General features: G+C 44.9%; 1 protein-coding gene across 5 annotated transcripts in view; it reads right to left on the bottom strand.

Annotated features, from left to right (window-relative positions):
- The window catches only part of OCLN (occludin), a 51,841-nt gene extending 37,093 nt beyond the window's left edge, over positions 1 to 14,748 (bottom strand). Inside the window, exons 1-3 of one of the 5 annotated variants that reach the window (XM_028089632.1) lie at positions 14,689 to 14,748; positions 6,942 to 7,060; positions 748 to 1,423 (exon numbers count right to left, since the gene is read on the bottom strand). In XM_028089632.1, coding sequence (XP_027945433.1) covers positions 748 to 1,423; positions 6,942 to 6,991 — 726 coding nt within the window. In that variant the 5' untranslated portion in view covers positions 6,992 to 7,060; positions 14,689 to 14,748. Of the gene's footprint in view, positions 1 to 747; positions 1,424 to 6,941; positions 7,061 to 14,443; positions 14,581 to 14,688 lie in introns of those variants that run through there. The other 4 variants (XM_028089633.1, XM_028089634.1, XM_028089631.1 and 1 more) reach the window with 4 other exon arrangements.
- Positions 14,749 to 16,206: the final 1,458 nt, after the last annotated feature.

Genomic DNA, 16,206 nt, shown 5'->3' with positions numbered 1-16,206 from the left:
TTCACACAAGAACCTGTACACAAATGTTCAGAGCATTATTCATAAGAGCCAGTATGGACATAGCCCAAAGGTCCATCCATTGATGAATGAATAAAATATGGTATAGCCATACAATGGAATACTATGCAGCAATAAAAAGGAATTGATATAACATGCATGAACCTGGAAAACATTAATGTGAAATGAAAGAAGCCAATCATAGGGGCGCCTGGATCGCTTAGTCGGGAGTGCGGGTGGGGGTGAGCATGTGACTCTTGATCTTGGGGTTGTGAGCTCGAGGCCCACAATGGGTCCAGAGATTACTTAAATAAAACTTAAAAAAAAGAAAGAAGCCAATCATAAAAGATCACATACTGTGTGATTCTGTATATATGAAATATCCAGAATAGGCAAATCTATAGAATAAGATTAGTAGTCAGCTAAATCTCGGAAGGATTAGAGAAAGGAGAAGTTACTGCTAATGCATATGGGGGTTCTTCTGAGGATAGTGAAAATGTTCTAAAACTGATTACGGTGATGGCTGCAGAACTCTGAATATACTCAAATTACTGAACCAAACTTTAAGTGGATGAATTATATGGTATGTTAATACTATCTTAACAATGACACCCAGCCCCTCTCCACATTCTGATTTAAATACAAGTGAGGCCTTGTCATCAATACTTTTTGAAAGTTCCCAAAGTGATTCTGTTAAGCATCCCAAGTGCCTATACCCAAAGCAGGGGCAAGGACGAAAACCACCGATACCTCTTGGGGATCCACCACACAGTAGTGATACAAATATTGATCCATGTAAAGTCCAGTAGTTGCAGATGCATAAAACTGGTTGCAGATGGCATATATCTGTGCACTGTACATAGACCCAGAAGCCTGGGCAGTTGGGTTTACTCCCATTATATAGACAATTGTGGCAATAAACATCATGACGCCCAGGATAGCGCTCAGTATTATGACAGTCAAGTAGTATCTTCTTGTTCTAGATATGTCAGATCGTATTACGCTGGTAACAAATACTACCAATGCGGCAATGAAACAAAAGGCCACCATGGCTAGGAGGAAGCCCTTTGCTGCTCTTGGATCTGTGTAGCCTCCATAGCCATAACCATAGCCATAACCATAGGCATAGCCACTTCCGTAGCTCCCAAAGCCACTGCTGTAAGGGTAGCCTAGACCACCACCCAGTACACCAGTTCCATAGCCTCGATCCCAGGCAAGTGTGGAAGCAACACAGGCAAATATGGCAATGCACATCACGATAACGAGCATAGACAGAATCCGAATGACTCCTGGAGGAGAGGTCCATTTGTAGAAGTGAAGAATTTCATCTTCTGGGTAGAAAGAATACGCCGGCTGAGAGAGCATGGGTCGAATGTGCATGTCTCCACCATAGACATCATTGCTTGGTGCGTAATGATTGGGTTTGCTGAAATGCACATGAAAACACTTTCAAATTAATACTGTTTGGAGGAAGCAGAAAGAACACGGAATGGACATGGAAATAATTTAAACCATCTACTGGCAAAAAACAAAACCAACTTTCAGTACCGCCCCACTACAACAGGACACTTTATGTCCCCCCAAATTCAAATGTCAACATCCTAAGCCCCAATGTGATGGTATTAGAAGGTGGGGCCTAACTAGGTTCCGAGCTGGAGCTCCCACGAATGGGAACAGTGCCTTCACAAAGGAGACCCCAGAGAACCGTCCTGCCCCTTCTACCATGTGAGGATACAAGAAGCGGGCAGTATGCAACCCAGAAGAGAACCTTCTCTAGAACCTGACCACACTGGTACCTTATTATCATGGACTTCCAGCCTCCAGAACTGAGAAATAAATTCATGTTGTTTATATGCTACCCAGTGTGTGGTACTGTGTTATAGCACCCTGAAGCTACTGAGACACCCACTGAAGAGTTAAGGTTTCTGTGTATCAGAATCACCTGGAGGGCTTGTTAAAACATAGATTGTTGGTCCCCAACCCCAGGTTGCTGATTCTGCAAGCCTGAGTTGGACAAATTTCCAGATACTCCTGCTGCTGAAAGTCTGGGAGCCATACATTGAAAATGACTGCTCTAATTTCTACAGAGTAGAGGTTCTCGCATTTTCTCCTATTAGAGTCACCTGGGGAATGTGTATAATCCCCAGCTGGAGCACTCCACACCAGTTAAACTGTAATCCCTCGGGAGGGCACCCAAGCAGTTTAGAACAATGATGTCAACCCCTTGGCTTGTGTGATGTGAGACCAGTGCATTCAGATATGACACCTACAGTGGCCCATCCAGTGTCTCATCCAATTTCTGGCAGCCTCACTCTCCTGCCTGAGAAAGCAATCTTTCATTTATTCACATGACAGCTATTTACTGGAGCTGCCGGGCTGATGTGTGTGGGGCAGTGTGCTAAGTACTGAGGATACTACAATCAACAGAAGTGCCTCAACCCAGGCCCCCCACAGGTTAGTCTCTTCGAAGGCAGTAAGACATTACATCACCACATGATCTCTAGCTAGTTATGGTAAGAGCTACAAAATAAATCAAATATTCAGTGAGGGCTCATCAGGGTGATGCCTAATTGGATCTTTATCAAAAGAGCTTGCCAACTCTAGTGACTGAATCATAAACATCACTGGAGACACACACTGATGTGTGACACATAGAATCTAAGAAATGTGGATCCTGGCAGAGCAAAATTCAATTCCTAAACTGACCTCACCCCCTTTTGTTTTTGCCATTATTTTCTTGGTCCACTTCTCTCTTTCCAAAGCAAGACATCTTACAACTCGGTGTTGCCAACCACAAGAATTCAAGGAAATGGAGAAAGTGGAAAAGAACCCTGACAAGCTGGTCTTTGAAAATGTCATGTATGAAAATTCCGTAACTCATTCTTACTTGGTTATTTGGGATGTCTCCCTCTGGAGCTGTCATGAACAATGTAGATCTGGGCATCTTGAACACGTGCCCTCACACACACAAGCACTTCTTTTTCTAAGGTATATATCTAGGAGAATTTTTGAGTCAAATTTTTTTTTTACCTTCAGCTCTATGAGATAATGTCAAAGTGTTTTCCAAAAAAATTATATCACTTTTTTAAAAAAATAATTCTATCATTTAAAATCCCATTGACATTGTAACATTCACAGAAGCATTGTTTATGATAACCTGAAACTGGAAACAGTCCAGATGTTTACCTAGAGGGGAAGAGGTGACTGTTAACATATCCATAGGATGGAATGCTACAGAGATGAGCTGTCTAATATGGCAGCCACTAGCCACATGATTTACTGGGCACTTGAAATATAGCTGGTCCAAACTGAGATGTGCTGTTAAGTATAAAATACTTAGTTATCACAGTATAAAAAAAGAAATGTAGGGGTGCCTGGATGGCTCAGTTAAGCATCAGACTCTTGGTTTCAGCTCAGGTCATGACCTCAGGGTCATGGGATCAAGCCCCATGTCGGGCTCTGCACTGAGCAGGGAGCCTGCTTAAGATTCTCTATCCTTCTTCCTCTGCCCTTCCCTTCACCACTCATGCTCCCCCGCCACTAAAAAAAGAAAAAAAAATTTACCACCACCTAGAGAGAACCCTAATATTAACTATGTATTTTGGGTGATAATGATTTGTCAGTGAAGGTTCATCAATTTTAACACATGTACCACTCTGGTAGAGGATACTGATAATGGGGTAGGCAACGCAGGTATAAGGGCGGGGGCATATGGGAAATCTCTGTACCTTCCTCTCATAGTTTTGTTTTGAATGTAAAACTGCTCTAAAAAATAACGACTACTGGGGCGCCAGGGTGGCTCAGTCGTTACGCGTCTGCCTTCAGCTCAGGTCATGATTCCAGGGTCCTGGGATCGAGTCCCGCATCGGACTCCCTGCTCCTTGGGAGCCTGCTTCTCCCTCTGCCTCTCTCTCTCTCTGTCTCTCATGAATTAATAAATAAAATCTTTAAAAAAAATTTAAAAAACCAAATATTTAACAAAAAAAAGACTTAAAAAAGGAATGTAAACTACCTCATGAGTCAGTTTATACATGTTGAAATGATACATTAAATATATTAGGTTAAGTGAAATATTAAATATTAAATTATATATTATATAAAATTAATATGATTAAATTTTTTAATTCATTAGAAGAAAACAAAATTACACATATGGTTTACATTTATATTTCCTTTTTTAAAAGTTATTTATTTATTTATTTTAGAGAGAGACAGAGCATGGGGAGAGGGAGGGCAGAAGGAGGAAGCAGACTTCCTGCTGAGCAGGGAACCCAATGTGGGGCTCGATCCCAGGACCCCAAGTTCAGGACCTGAGCTGAAGGGAGAGGCTTAACTGACCAAGCCACCCAGAAGCCCCTCACATTTTATTTCTATAGCACTCCTTTGAAGCAAAAGAAGTTTGATAACAAAGTAAAACTGAAATGTATTGTTTAGGATATATAAAACAGTAAAAAAAAGAAAAGAAAATCAAGTGATAACCATATGTAAGGGGCGCCTGGGTGGCTCAGTCGTTAAGCGTCTGCCTTCAACTCAGGTCATGATCCCAGGGTCCTGGGATCAAGTCCCACATCCGGCTCCCTGCTCCACGGGAAGCCTGCTTTTCCCTCTCTTGCTCCCCCTGCTTGTGTTCCCTCTCTTGCTGTGTCTCTCTCTGTCAAATAAATAAATAAAATCTTTAAAAAAAAAAAAAACATATGGAAGAACAGTGGTTTCCAGGGAAAGGTGGGAACACACGGAAGGACTTGAAGGTGTTCTATTTCTTAACCTACATGATGATTTTGCTTTCTTTTTATTCATTATTTCATACACACGTTCTGTGCCATTGTCTATGTGTGTGTTATATTTCACCAATGTTTACAAAAGCAACCCAAAATAAGTCTCGGGTTCATGGAGCACTACTCAATTACTATATTCTCTAGCATAACTGAAGGACCATATCATCACAAACAACTGTGTCCCCATAATGTTCAGGTATTAGTCAAGAGGCAATGTAACAGGAGCACAACTCCTACTACAGTTATCAAAGAGTTGAGGCTACAAACTACTTAAAGGAAAAAGACTCTATCAATGTTTGGTAATAAATTTAAAATTTTTCACTGTTAAATTTCCAAATGACTAGTGATGCCAAGAACCCTCAAATTTGCTTCTTGTTTTATATAGTGGCAGGAATCACTCTTACAACTGACAATGTGGAAAACATTATGCCAAGCCAAAGAATCAGTCACATAGGACCACATACTGCATGATTACATGTAGAGGAAATGTGCAAAATGGACAAATCCAGAAACAGAAAGATTGGTGATGGCGTAGTATGGGGGGGCGGGGGGGGACATGAGGAGTGCTAATCGGTAGCGGTTTCTTTGGGGAGAGGGTGATGAAAATGTTCTGAAACTGATGTAGTGATGGTTGCACAACTCTGTGAATATGCTAAAACCACTGAACTGTCCATTCTAAATGTGTGAATTGTATGGTGTATGACCTCTACCTCAATAAAAGTATTACTTAAAAAATTAACAATGAGGGGGCGCCTGGGTGGCTCAGTTGGTTGAGCGACTGCCTTCGGCTCGGGTCATGATCCTGGAGTCCCGGGATCAGGTCCCGCGTCGGGCTCCCTGCTCAGTGGGGAGTCTGCTTCTCCCTCTGACCCTCTTCCCTCTCGTGCTCTCTCTCCTTCTCTCTCTCTCAAATAAATAAGTAAAATCTTTAAAAAAAAATTAACAATGAGGCAGCGTTAGGGTCAGTCACCTAAACAAAGCATTAAATCAGAAGCTTCATACCATTTGTGAAAAAACAAAAATGAATAAATAGACACACAAGTATCAGTCTAGATTATACAGAAGCAAACAACAGCAACAGGTGACAGTAGTTTGCCTCTACAGAGAAACACCAGCATCCTGCAACAGATGAATGGATGAAGAAGATGTGGTGCATATACACACAATGGAGTATTATGCAGCCATCAAAACAAAACAAAACAAAATCAAAATCTTGCCATTTGCAACAACGTGGATGGAACTGGAGGGTATTATGCTGAGCGAAATAAGTCAATCAGAGAAAGACATGTATCATATATCCTCACTGATATGAGGAATTCTTAATCTCAGGAAACAAACTGAGTGTTGCTGGAGTGGTGGGGGTGGGAGGGATGGGGTGGCTGGGTGATAGACACTGGGGAGGGTATGTGCTATGGTGAGCGCTGTGAATTGTGTAAGACTGATGAGTCACAGACCTGTACCTCTGAAACTAATAATACATTATATGTTAAAAAAAAAAAGAGAGAGAGAAAGAGAGAAACAAGGGAAAAATGAAGGGGGGGAAATCGGAGGGGGAGACGAACCATGAGAAACTAGGGACTCTGCGAAACAAACTGAGGGTTCTGGGGGGGGGTGGGGGGGATGGGTTAGCCTGGTGATGGGTATTAAAGAGGCCATGTATTGGGGGTGCCTGGGTGGCTCAGTCATTACGTGTCTGCCTTTGGCTCAGGTCATGACCCCAGGGTCCTGGGATCGAGCCCTGCATCGGGCTCCCTGCTCTGTGGGAAGCCTGCTTCTCCCTCTCCCACTCCCCCTGCTTGTGTTCCCTCTCTGTGTCTGTCAAATAAATAAATAAAATCTTAAAAAAAAAAGAAAAGAGGGCACGTATTGAATGGAGCACTGGGTGTTATACGCAAACAATGAATCACGGAACACTACATCAAAAACTAATGATGTATGGTGATTAACATAATAAAATAAAGAAACACCGGCATCCTGGAAGTTAAGCTTCGGGAGGGGGGGGAGGACTCACTTCCAGTTTATACACTTTGTTTTAATCTAAATTTACAAACACACATATTGTTATTTTTAATAGCAAACACTTAACAGATGAAAGTTTCAACTATACGTACTTTTTACACGTGACATGCTTAACAAAAAGAAAAAATCAAAAACTAAAGAATTACTTACAATTCATCAGGTCTATATGGAGGTGGACTTTCAAAAGGCCTCGATGACATGGCTGATGTCAATGATCACCTGATCTTCAGGATGAGCACTGCCCCGCAGCTCCCCCAAAATAAGCCAATCTAAGCAACGTAAGGAAGGTAATGGCATTACTACAAAGCTCAGAGTTTCCTTGCATCACTAAGAAAACTAATGATACCAATCTCAAGTAACTTCACACACCATGATTATTCCTCTTGTCCTTCTCAATGACATCCTTACACATTGGACCATCAATTCCTTGAGTACAGGAAATCACTGAGCATAGCAACCATTCAGTCTGGTGGTCCTCACAGCCCCAAGCACCCTGCTCTGCACACCACTGACATACAAATACTAACTTTAATGACTAAGTTGTAGTAATAAATATTTCACAAAGATTTTACAGCATAGGTAAAAAATGGTATTTTTCAAAACCACTCCTTCAAAAAACAAGAAATGTAAAAAATAAGAAAATTTCTTAAAATGTGTTTAAGTTTTGGTAACACCATTTTTTTTAATTTTTATTTTCTTTGAGAGCAAGCGAGCACACACACGAGTGGTGGGAGGGGCAGAGGGAGAATCTCAAGCAGACTCCCTACTGAGTGCAGAGCCTGACGTGGGGCTCAATCTCACGACCCTGAGATTAAGACCTGAGCCGAAATCAAGAGTCGGATGCTTAACCTGATGAGCCACCCAGGTGCCCCAATGAACCAGTACTTATTAAGTACTTACACTATACCATGGAAGTCTGTAGAAATACTACAGAAGGTCACACACAAAGAAAAAAACAACTACAACAGGTAGTTATTTAGTTATTAGGGCTGACTACATTATCAAGTGCAGGACAGGGAAAAGCAGAGGAGAAAAACCAAGACTTAAAGAAGAAGAGGAAGAAGCTGGGGGTTGGGGTGGGGGGGGGGAGAAGAAAGATCACTTGAGCAACATCTACAATCTGAGTATATTAAACTGTATACTATTTTTTCCTTTTCAAATAAAGTATGTGCAAAAAAGGTATTATGTTAGGAAAAGTAAATAAATTCAAACTCTCTAAATTGTGTTCTTTAGAATCAATGGCAACTATCCTCCACATCCTTAAGGACAGTCAATTCCAAATTTCTCAGAGTAAAATGTTGCCCAAATGTTTATCACGTAAAACCTCAAAGATGGAAATAAATTGAATGTTAGGAACACCAAGACAATTAGCATGATTTTCCAAACACAGTGAGGGAAGACAACTTCTTCATGTTATTTAAAAATGAAAAAACAAAAAAACTGTTTTACTCAAGTACTAACATACCAAAAAATGCACAAATCCTAAGTGTATAGAGCCCTGGAACTAGCACCCAAATGCACATTTAAATGGGCAACCCAGGCCATTAGCACATTACAGTGTTACGGAAGAGTAAAAGTCCAGACTGGCTTCCTGATGTTCAAAAAAAGAACATTAAAAAAAAAATGAATTTAAACACTATTAGGGGCACCTGGGTGGCTCAGCCAGTTAAGCAACCGACTCTTGATTTCCATGGCTCAGGATGCGATCTCAGGGTCGTGAGATGGAGCCCCTAGAGAGCCTCCACGCTCAGCACAGGGTCGGCTTGAGATTCTCCCTCTCCATCTGCCCCTCCCCCCCCACTCATGAGCGCAAGGGCACGCACTCACTCCCTAATGAATAAATAAATCTTTATTTTTTTTTAAAGATTTTATTTATTTGACAGAGAGAGAGCACAAGTAGGCAGAGCGGTAGACAGGGAGAGGAAGAAGCAGGCTCCCCGCCAAGGAAGAAGCCTGATACAGGGCTGGATCCCAGGACCCTGGGACCATAACCTAAGCCGAAGGCAGACCCTTACCCAACTGAGCCACCCAGGCGCCTCAATAAATAAATCTTTAAAAAGAGAAAAGATAAACTTAATTTAAACACTATTAAACGTAGGACTCCCGTTCTGAAGCTGAATGTCAAAATACTGACAAACGAACTCTGCCCTTTTATAGCTCCAGCTCACTCAATTCAAGACTATGACAAAAATTCCAGGCTCCACATTAGTTTTATAAGTCATCTCTACGCCCAACTTGGGGCTTGAACTCACGACCCTGAGATCAAGAGTCACATGATCTACCAACTGAGCCAGCCAGGCACCCCTCCATGGTAGTTTTTGGAAATTCTAAATTAATCCAGACTCAGGCTGAAGTTTAAATTTTGTCAAAAATCCAGACACCAAAATCCCTTTCCAAACTGCTATTTCATGGATTCGGAGTTTAGTTATCATATCCCCTCTAATACCAGAGATTTTATCTTGTGAAGCAAGTAATTTTAGGAAGTTTATCAAGAACAAGGCATGCCATATAAGCTTCATTTCCTCTTTTGAGGTTACCAAACTGGTAGATGAAGCCCTAGAATCTTCAGCACATCCCCGTACACAGACATTCCTCTGGGACTGAAAAATGAAATCTAAACAGGATAAAAGAACAGTACATTCATGACCCCAGGGTCCCGGGATCGAGTCCTACATTGGGCTCCTTGCTCAGCAGGGAGTCTGCTTCTCCCTCTGCCTGCCCTTCCCCCTGCTTATGCTTGCTTCCTCTCTCTCACAAATAAAAATCTTAAAAAAGAACAGAGAGGGAGGTCGTTTGGTGACCACAGACAAGATGGGCAAGCTTATCCAAATTTGCAGCTGACAAAACACCGGAAAGGATAACCAACCAACCCACCGGCTTCAAGTATATCAAATTCTCTGTGGGGCCAGACTGATGGGCTAAAACAAACCCAGGGGTGCCTGGGTGGCTCAGTCGTTAAGCGTCTGCCTTCAGCTCAGGTCATGGATCCCAGGATCCCGGGATCGAGCCCCACATCGGGCTCCCCGGTCCGCGGGAAGCCTGCTTCTCCCCCTCCCACTCCCCCTGCTTGTGTTCCCTGTCTCGTTGTGTCTCTTCTCTGTCAAATAAACAAAATCTTTAAAAAAAAAAATAAATAAACCCCGTGGTTTTAAAAGCTGTGAGTGGACAAATTCTACTTCTCTTCCTTGAACCTCACTACCCTCCTATGCCAAAGGGCAGGGGATAAGCCTGACCTCTAGGCTGGAATAATTAAGATAATATATTAAGGAAGATGAGAAAAGCATTCACAGCAAGGTGGTTATCTTGAAAGTGAGACATTCCAGTGTTTAGGCACTTAGATACACTGTATCCATTTTCAAATACTGGTGACATGAATAAATCATTTTATAAAGTCTCGGAGACTCACTTTTTAAAAGTGCATTTCCTTGGTAAGAATTTCAACAAAGTTAAGAAGTTATCCCAAACTTTGGCAGTAGTCACAGACAGGTGCTTCCATCTAGGAATGATACACTTTAAAAATAAACTTCTGCATAACCATGAATCTGTACATCGTGTTCCAATGAGCTGCTTCTCCTGGAGGTGACTGACCATTCAAGAACTAGAAAAACCATGTCTTTAAGACAAATGACTGAAAAAACAGGAAATGTTTGGCCTGGTCAAATCAACATTAGAAGGACCACTACAGCAGCCTTCAAATATCTGCAGAGCTGTCTTTGTAATGCTAGAAACCATTCTTTGAAGAAAAGATACCACAGGATCAGATTTCATGTCAATGTTAGGAAGCCTCTCCCTTACCCTGACTCCACACACCCTTCAAAAATAACAAATAACAATTTTTATCTGAAGCCGTGTATGCAAAGCTTAAGTTGTTTGATATTCTGGGGAGACTGGACTGAAGGAACTGTAATATTAGTCTCCTTCAAGTCAGTCTGGAACTGTGCCTTCAGGTCACAGCCAAAGACAAAAAGGACCAAGAACAGACTATTACCCAACCCCCTGCAGGGCAATATTAACATTATCTGCTCAATAAATGTATGTTGAGTGAAGGACAAAATAAAACGAATGTAGAGGATACAGGATCCGGCCTAAGGGGCTCAGTGGCCACGGTCACAGAGCCTGACCAAAGCAAGTGAAAGGGAACCAAGTCAAACAGCTGAGAGTCAGGGGCATAAGGGAAAAGATTGATTGACGTTAAAATATACAAAAAGTTCTCCCCTTAGGTTTACTGGCCAAAGCTGTCCTAATAAAAATCTAAGCTAAGGGCGCCTGGGTGGCTCAGTCGGTTGACAGTCTGCCTTCGGCTCAGGTCATGATCCCAGAGTCCTGGGATCGAGCCCCACATCGGGCTCTCTGCTCGGCGGGAAGCCTGCTTCTCCCTCTCCCACTCCCCCTGCTTGTGTTCCTGCTCTTGCTATCTCTCTCTCTGTCAAATAAATAAATAAAATCTTTAAAAAAAAAGAATCTAAGCTAAAGAAGAAAAGCCTGAAAATACTATGCCCCTGAATAATTCCTTAAAGCAACTGTCAGTAAGTAAAAGATAAATTTTATCATATTTAAGGAGAGCCTATTCCTTTTCAATCACATGCAGCAATAGTTAATTTGCCTCTAAGAAGTTTTTAAAAGTTGTGGCTGGTACTAAATGTTTCTATTTATTTTTTGGCACATAATTAGTAAGTTGTCTAAAATTTTAAAATTAGACAGATTTTGCAATAGACAATGGGCTCTGTATCCGAAAATGCATTTCAAATAAGCTCTCCAGATGATTCTTAAGTACACCATGTATTTCCAGCAGTATCACTGCCTAGATTGAAGGCGTCAATCCCAGGAAGGCCTTGATCTTGGTATTTCCTATCTATAATGGGCAAGAAGCAGCTGTTCTGCCTCAAATATCCCCTCCTCAGAGGTGCCCTCCAGGTCACCCATCCACCAAACCTGTTGTATTTTCAGAGCAAATTCCTCCCAATTATTTTTTATTTTTTAACTTTTTAAACTGCCACAATCTCCATCCCAACTGGAATACCAGCTTTACAAGCACCCAGATGTCTGTTTTGACCATCACTCTTCTGCCTGATCCCTGTTACAAAGTGATGATCAATCAACATCTGATTTATAAAACCAACAACCCATATTACAGTTGGGATTTCAATACAGCTGTGAATGTCTTTAAGTTCCTCACAATGCTAGCACTCAGTAAATATAATCCTTTACCTTCAACCGAATTAGTTAAGTGCTTACAATCTGAAGGAGAGAAGAGTCAAACACCAGCCATATGGACATCATTTGGTATCTTGTTGAAAAGCAGAATTCCAGGCCCCTCATCTGACCAATGAATACGAATCTATCTTAATAAGATCCCCAGGTGATTCATACCACAGTCAAGATTAGGAACCATGGGGTTAGGGGACAGCTGCAAGCCTAGAGGCTAAAACAAAAGCTGTAACAAAAGTCCTCAGGGTCGGGGCACCTGGGTGGCTCAGGCGTCTGCCTTCGGCTAAGGTCGTGATCCCAAGGTCCTGGGATCGAATTGCATGGGGGGGGGGGTCCCTGCTCAGCGGGAAGCCTGCTTCTCCCTCTCCCACTCCCCCTGCTTGTGTTCCCTCTCTCACTGTCTCTCTGTCAAATAGATAAATAAAATCTTAAAAAAAAAAATCCTCAGGGTCTTTTTACCCCAGTATTTCCATTAAATAATAACCTGGATGAAAAAAAGCCCGCTAAGGACTCTAATCAAGTAAGCCTTAAAATGCAACTTAAGAAAACTCCCCGTCTGGCGGGCTCGTGGGCAGGTCAAAGATTTTATAGCAGTTAATTTGTGTGGTCAAAAATAATCTCTTGTAATTTTGAAAGGGCAATAATTCCAACATTATCTTTAAAAGAAAACAGGAAGTTTACCTTCACATCAAACAAGATGTGGATTCTATGAGACCAGAGCGACTAGTCAAACGTAGAGTGTTCCAGAAAAACCCCAAATCCTTCTGGTGCTGGAACATCAAGGCCTGCTGCTTTTCTGGTATACCCGCCCCGATTAGCCGAAGCAGTTTTCAAGCCACACCTTTTGTAATGTTTCCCCTACCGGTGTTTTACCTTTAAAACGGAGTTCTAAGAAGATCTACCTTTTAGAGTTGTCAGTATCACCAAATGATACAAGGTAACAAACTCTTTTAGCACACTGGCTCTTAGTTAGGAGGCACTGCCCATCATTTCCCTAAATAGCCCAGAAGCTGCACAAATCTCGCCATCCTCCTCTCCATCACTTAACCAAGGCGGCACCTAATAACTAAATGCAAAAAACTACTCAAAAGTGTTGCTTTGAGGAGATACCTACTACCGTGGCTCCACCACTTACAATGTCTATTTTAAAATACCAGGAAGAGCAAATAAAGTTTCATCTGTACCGTGCAAGAGCAACACTGCGGTATTGGTAATGGGTAGCTTGAGACATCTACCTCCATCTAGAAAGGACTAGTTTTCAGTTACACCAAGCATCACCAAAGTGCCTTAACGGAAAGGTTTCTCTTTTCCAGGGATCCCCATAATACACCTATTGTGCGTGAGGGCCACACACTAACCTGGAAGGCTGCCTCTTCCCCGCCCCGGGTCATTTCCCAAGTTGGCAGTTTGCCCAGTCAGCCCCAAGGCCGGCCTGAGGATGCCGTAGCTTCTCGTGGTTATCGCTTCACCTGGGACACAGGGGCTCGGAATTGCTCTTCCACCCCCAAGGAGCAGAGGCCATTTTGGCCCCTCAAGCCCGCTCTCCCCGCACACTTCCTCCGACGCAGGCAACATGTCGGCTGGCCGCGCGCGGACCGGCCCTTCCTCGTAGGTGTCTAAGCCCCGCGGCAGGTCCGCGTCCGTGAGCCCCGGCCGGTGCGCGCCAGCGCGCGCCCAGCTGGGACTGCCCGGAGGCAGGTCCGCCCACCTGGCGGCGGCCTCTGGGTCACGGGTGAGAATCCGAAGCGTGAGCAGCTTCCCTCGAAACACAGCCTCACTCGAAATTAAATCCCCGCCCCCAGGCTTAAATTGACGCGGGCTCGCACAACTCCCACTAACTGGATGCCAACGAGCCGACCGGCCCACCCCAGGGTTCTAGCAATATTTCCCGGATTAAACCGGCCCCCGCTCTCCCCCGCCCGCGATACCCGAGGGGTGGGTGTGGCGGAATCGATAAGGTCCTCCCCCAGCCCCGGGATCCCAGCCGCCCTGGCCAGCGAGCGCCCCCCGACCCCGGCTCCAGCCCTCAGGCTAAGGACCCTGGAGGAGCCGGGCGTGCGCCCCTCTTCCTGAGGACCTCCCCGCATTACAGTCCGGAGAGCTGAGCACTGGGCTCGCCCGGTTCGAGAACCGCCCGCCCCCCATCAAAGCGACAAGGTGCCCGCGCCGCCGGGACACAGGGAGCTTTAAGCGTTTCCGCCGACGGAGCTGATCGGCGGCTCCAAGTGGCCCTTCGCCGAGGCAGCCTCCAAGTTAGACCAGCGCTGCTCCCCCAGCGGACTCGCTCCCTTCCCACTCCCGCCAGTCCCAGCCCAGAGCGAAACCGCCACCGAAACTAGCGCCGGGCGTCCTCCCCCCGCGCCTCCCCTACAGCACCGGAGCCACGACCCCGCGCGGGGACTCTGAGGCTACCGTGCGCCCCCAGCGCCGCGCCCAACTCTCACCTACTCACTGCAGCCCCGCCCGACCCACCAAGGACCGCGGGAGCCAAAGAACGCGCTTACTTGGCGAGCGCACCTGACGCTGTGCGGGCCGCCCGCACGCAGCCAGCGACTAGCCTAGGAATTCAGTCCTCTTCCACTCCTCCTCCTCCTCCTCCTTACCCCACCCCGGCCGTCCTGCCCCCGGGCATGCGCACCAACGCCAGGCCGGTGCTGGACGTTCGCTGTCCCGCGCGAGAGCAGCTCACCTGTTGCACCGGCGCGGGCCCTGGGGTGCTCTGGCTAGCTTTCCCTGGAGTCCCCCCGCCTCCTGCAGGGGAAGGAGAAACTGGCGGGGGGTGGACGCTGGCGAGGAAGCGTGTTGCAGTCGTCTCCGCCCTCAGTGACCCATTCACCTGAAACTCGGAAGGGAGGGGGAAGGGAGCCGTGGAGCAGGAGGCGGGAGGAACCAGCCCTTCTCCGCACACCCTCGCAGCGATCCCAATTAAAGCAACAGCGCAGCTTTGGGGACCGAGCGTAGAGGAACCGCCCCGGCTCCCCGAAGGTGCAGGTGGCCCTGGACCGCGCTCTGGCGCGCTCCGAGCTCCGTGGGCTTTGGGTAGAACAGAGGAGTATTTGGCCACGCGAGGCCAAGGGAGGTCTGGAGAGGACTGTTTGAAGGGGGTCCAAGGGTGCTCAGCCCTCTGACACGAAAGGCCCGCCTTACTCAACACTTTCCTGCTCAGAAAATTTTGTTACGATTTTGTTGGAAAGGGGCGCCTGGGTGGCTCAGTCGTTAAGCGTCTGCCTTCGGCTCAGGTCATGATGCCGGGGTCCTGGGATCGAGCCCCGCATCGGGCTCCCTGCTCCGCGGGAAGCCTGCTTCTCCCTCTCCCACTCCCCCTGCTTGTGTTCCCTCTCTCGCTGTCTCTCTCTCTCTCTGTAAAATAAATAAAAATTAAAAAAAAAAAAGATTTTGTTGGAAAGAAGCAGCCAGAAGTGGGAGATCTCAAAAGTCATTCGTGGGGCGCCTGGGTGGCTCAGTTAAGCGGCTGCCTTCGCTCAGGTCATAATTCCAGCGAGCACCGCATCGGGCACCCCACACGGCGGGAAGCCTGCTTCTCTCTCTCCCACTCCCCCTGCTTGTGTTCCCACTCTCGTTGTGTCTCTGTCAAATGAATGAATGAATGAATGAATGAATGAATAAAAATCATTCGTAAGTTAAGGAACTGTTTCTGAATCTCTGGAGCCAGACAAAAAGACCATTACTCAGAGTAGTTAGATGAAGGTGAAGGATGATAGATACTGTTGGTAAATTTGCCATGAAAAGAAAGTTCATACTGTAGTATATACATTATGACCAACTCAAGGTCCTTTGCCCCCCCCCAAGGGATTTAAACTATTTTAATATTCTCTTGGCTTAGAAAAAAAAAAAAGCCCTAGTTCTGTGTGCTATGCTCTATTTCTTGATCTGGAGGCTGGTTCCATAGGAGTGTTCACTCAGGAAAATTCATAATCTAACACGTAGCATTGTGTATCCTTTTATATATGCATGTAGTAGATCAATATATTTTTTAAATTGTACTCCAAATTCCTCAAAATTTAAAAATAACTACCCTATTATCCAGGATTTACACTACTAGGTATTTATCCACAGGATATAAAAATACAGATCCAAAGGGATACATGCCCCCAATGTTATAGCAGCATTATCAACAATAGCCAAACTATGGAAAGAGCCCAAATGTCCATCAACTGATGAATGGATAAAGATGGGGTGTGTGTGT

The sequence above is a fragment of the Eumetopias jubatus genome, unplaced genomic scaffold, assembly GCF_037043125.1.
Source record: "Eumetopias jubatus isolate StellerSeaLion01/CBP00866 unplaced genomic scaffold, mEumJub1_p1.0 scaffold_5, whole genome shotgun sequence".
Classification (NCBI taxonomy): domain Eukaryota; kingdom Metazoa; phylum Chordata; class Mammalia; order Carnivora; family Otariidae; genus Eumetopias; species Eumetopias jubatus.
Note: the sequence above shows the minus strand (reverse complement) of the source record. Positions and strands in the feature narration are given on the sequence as shown.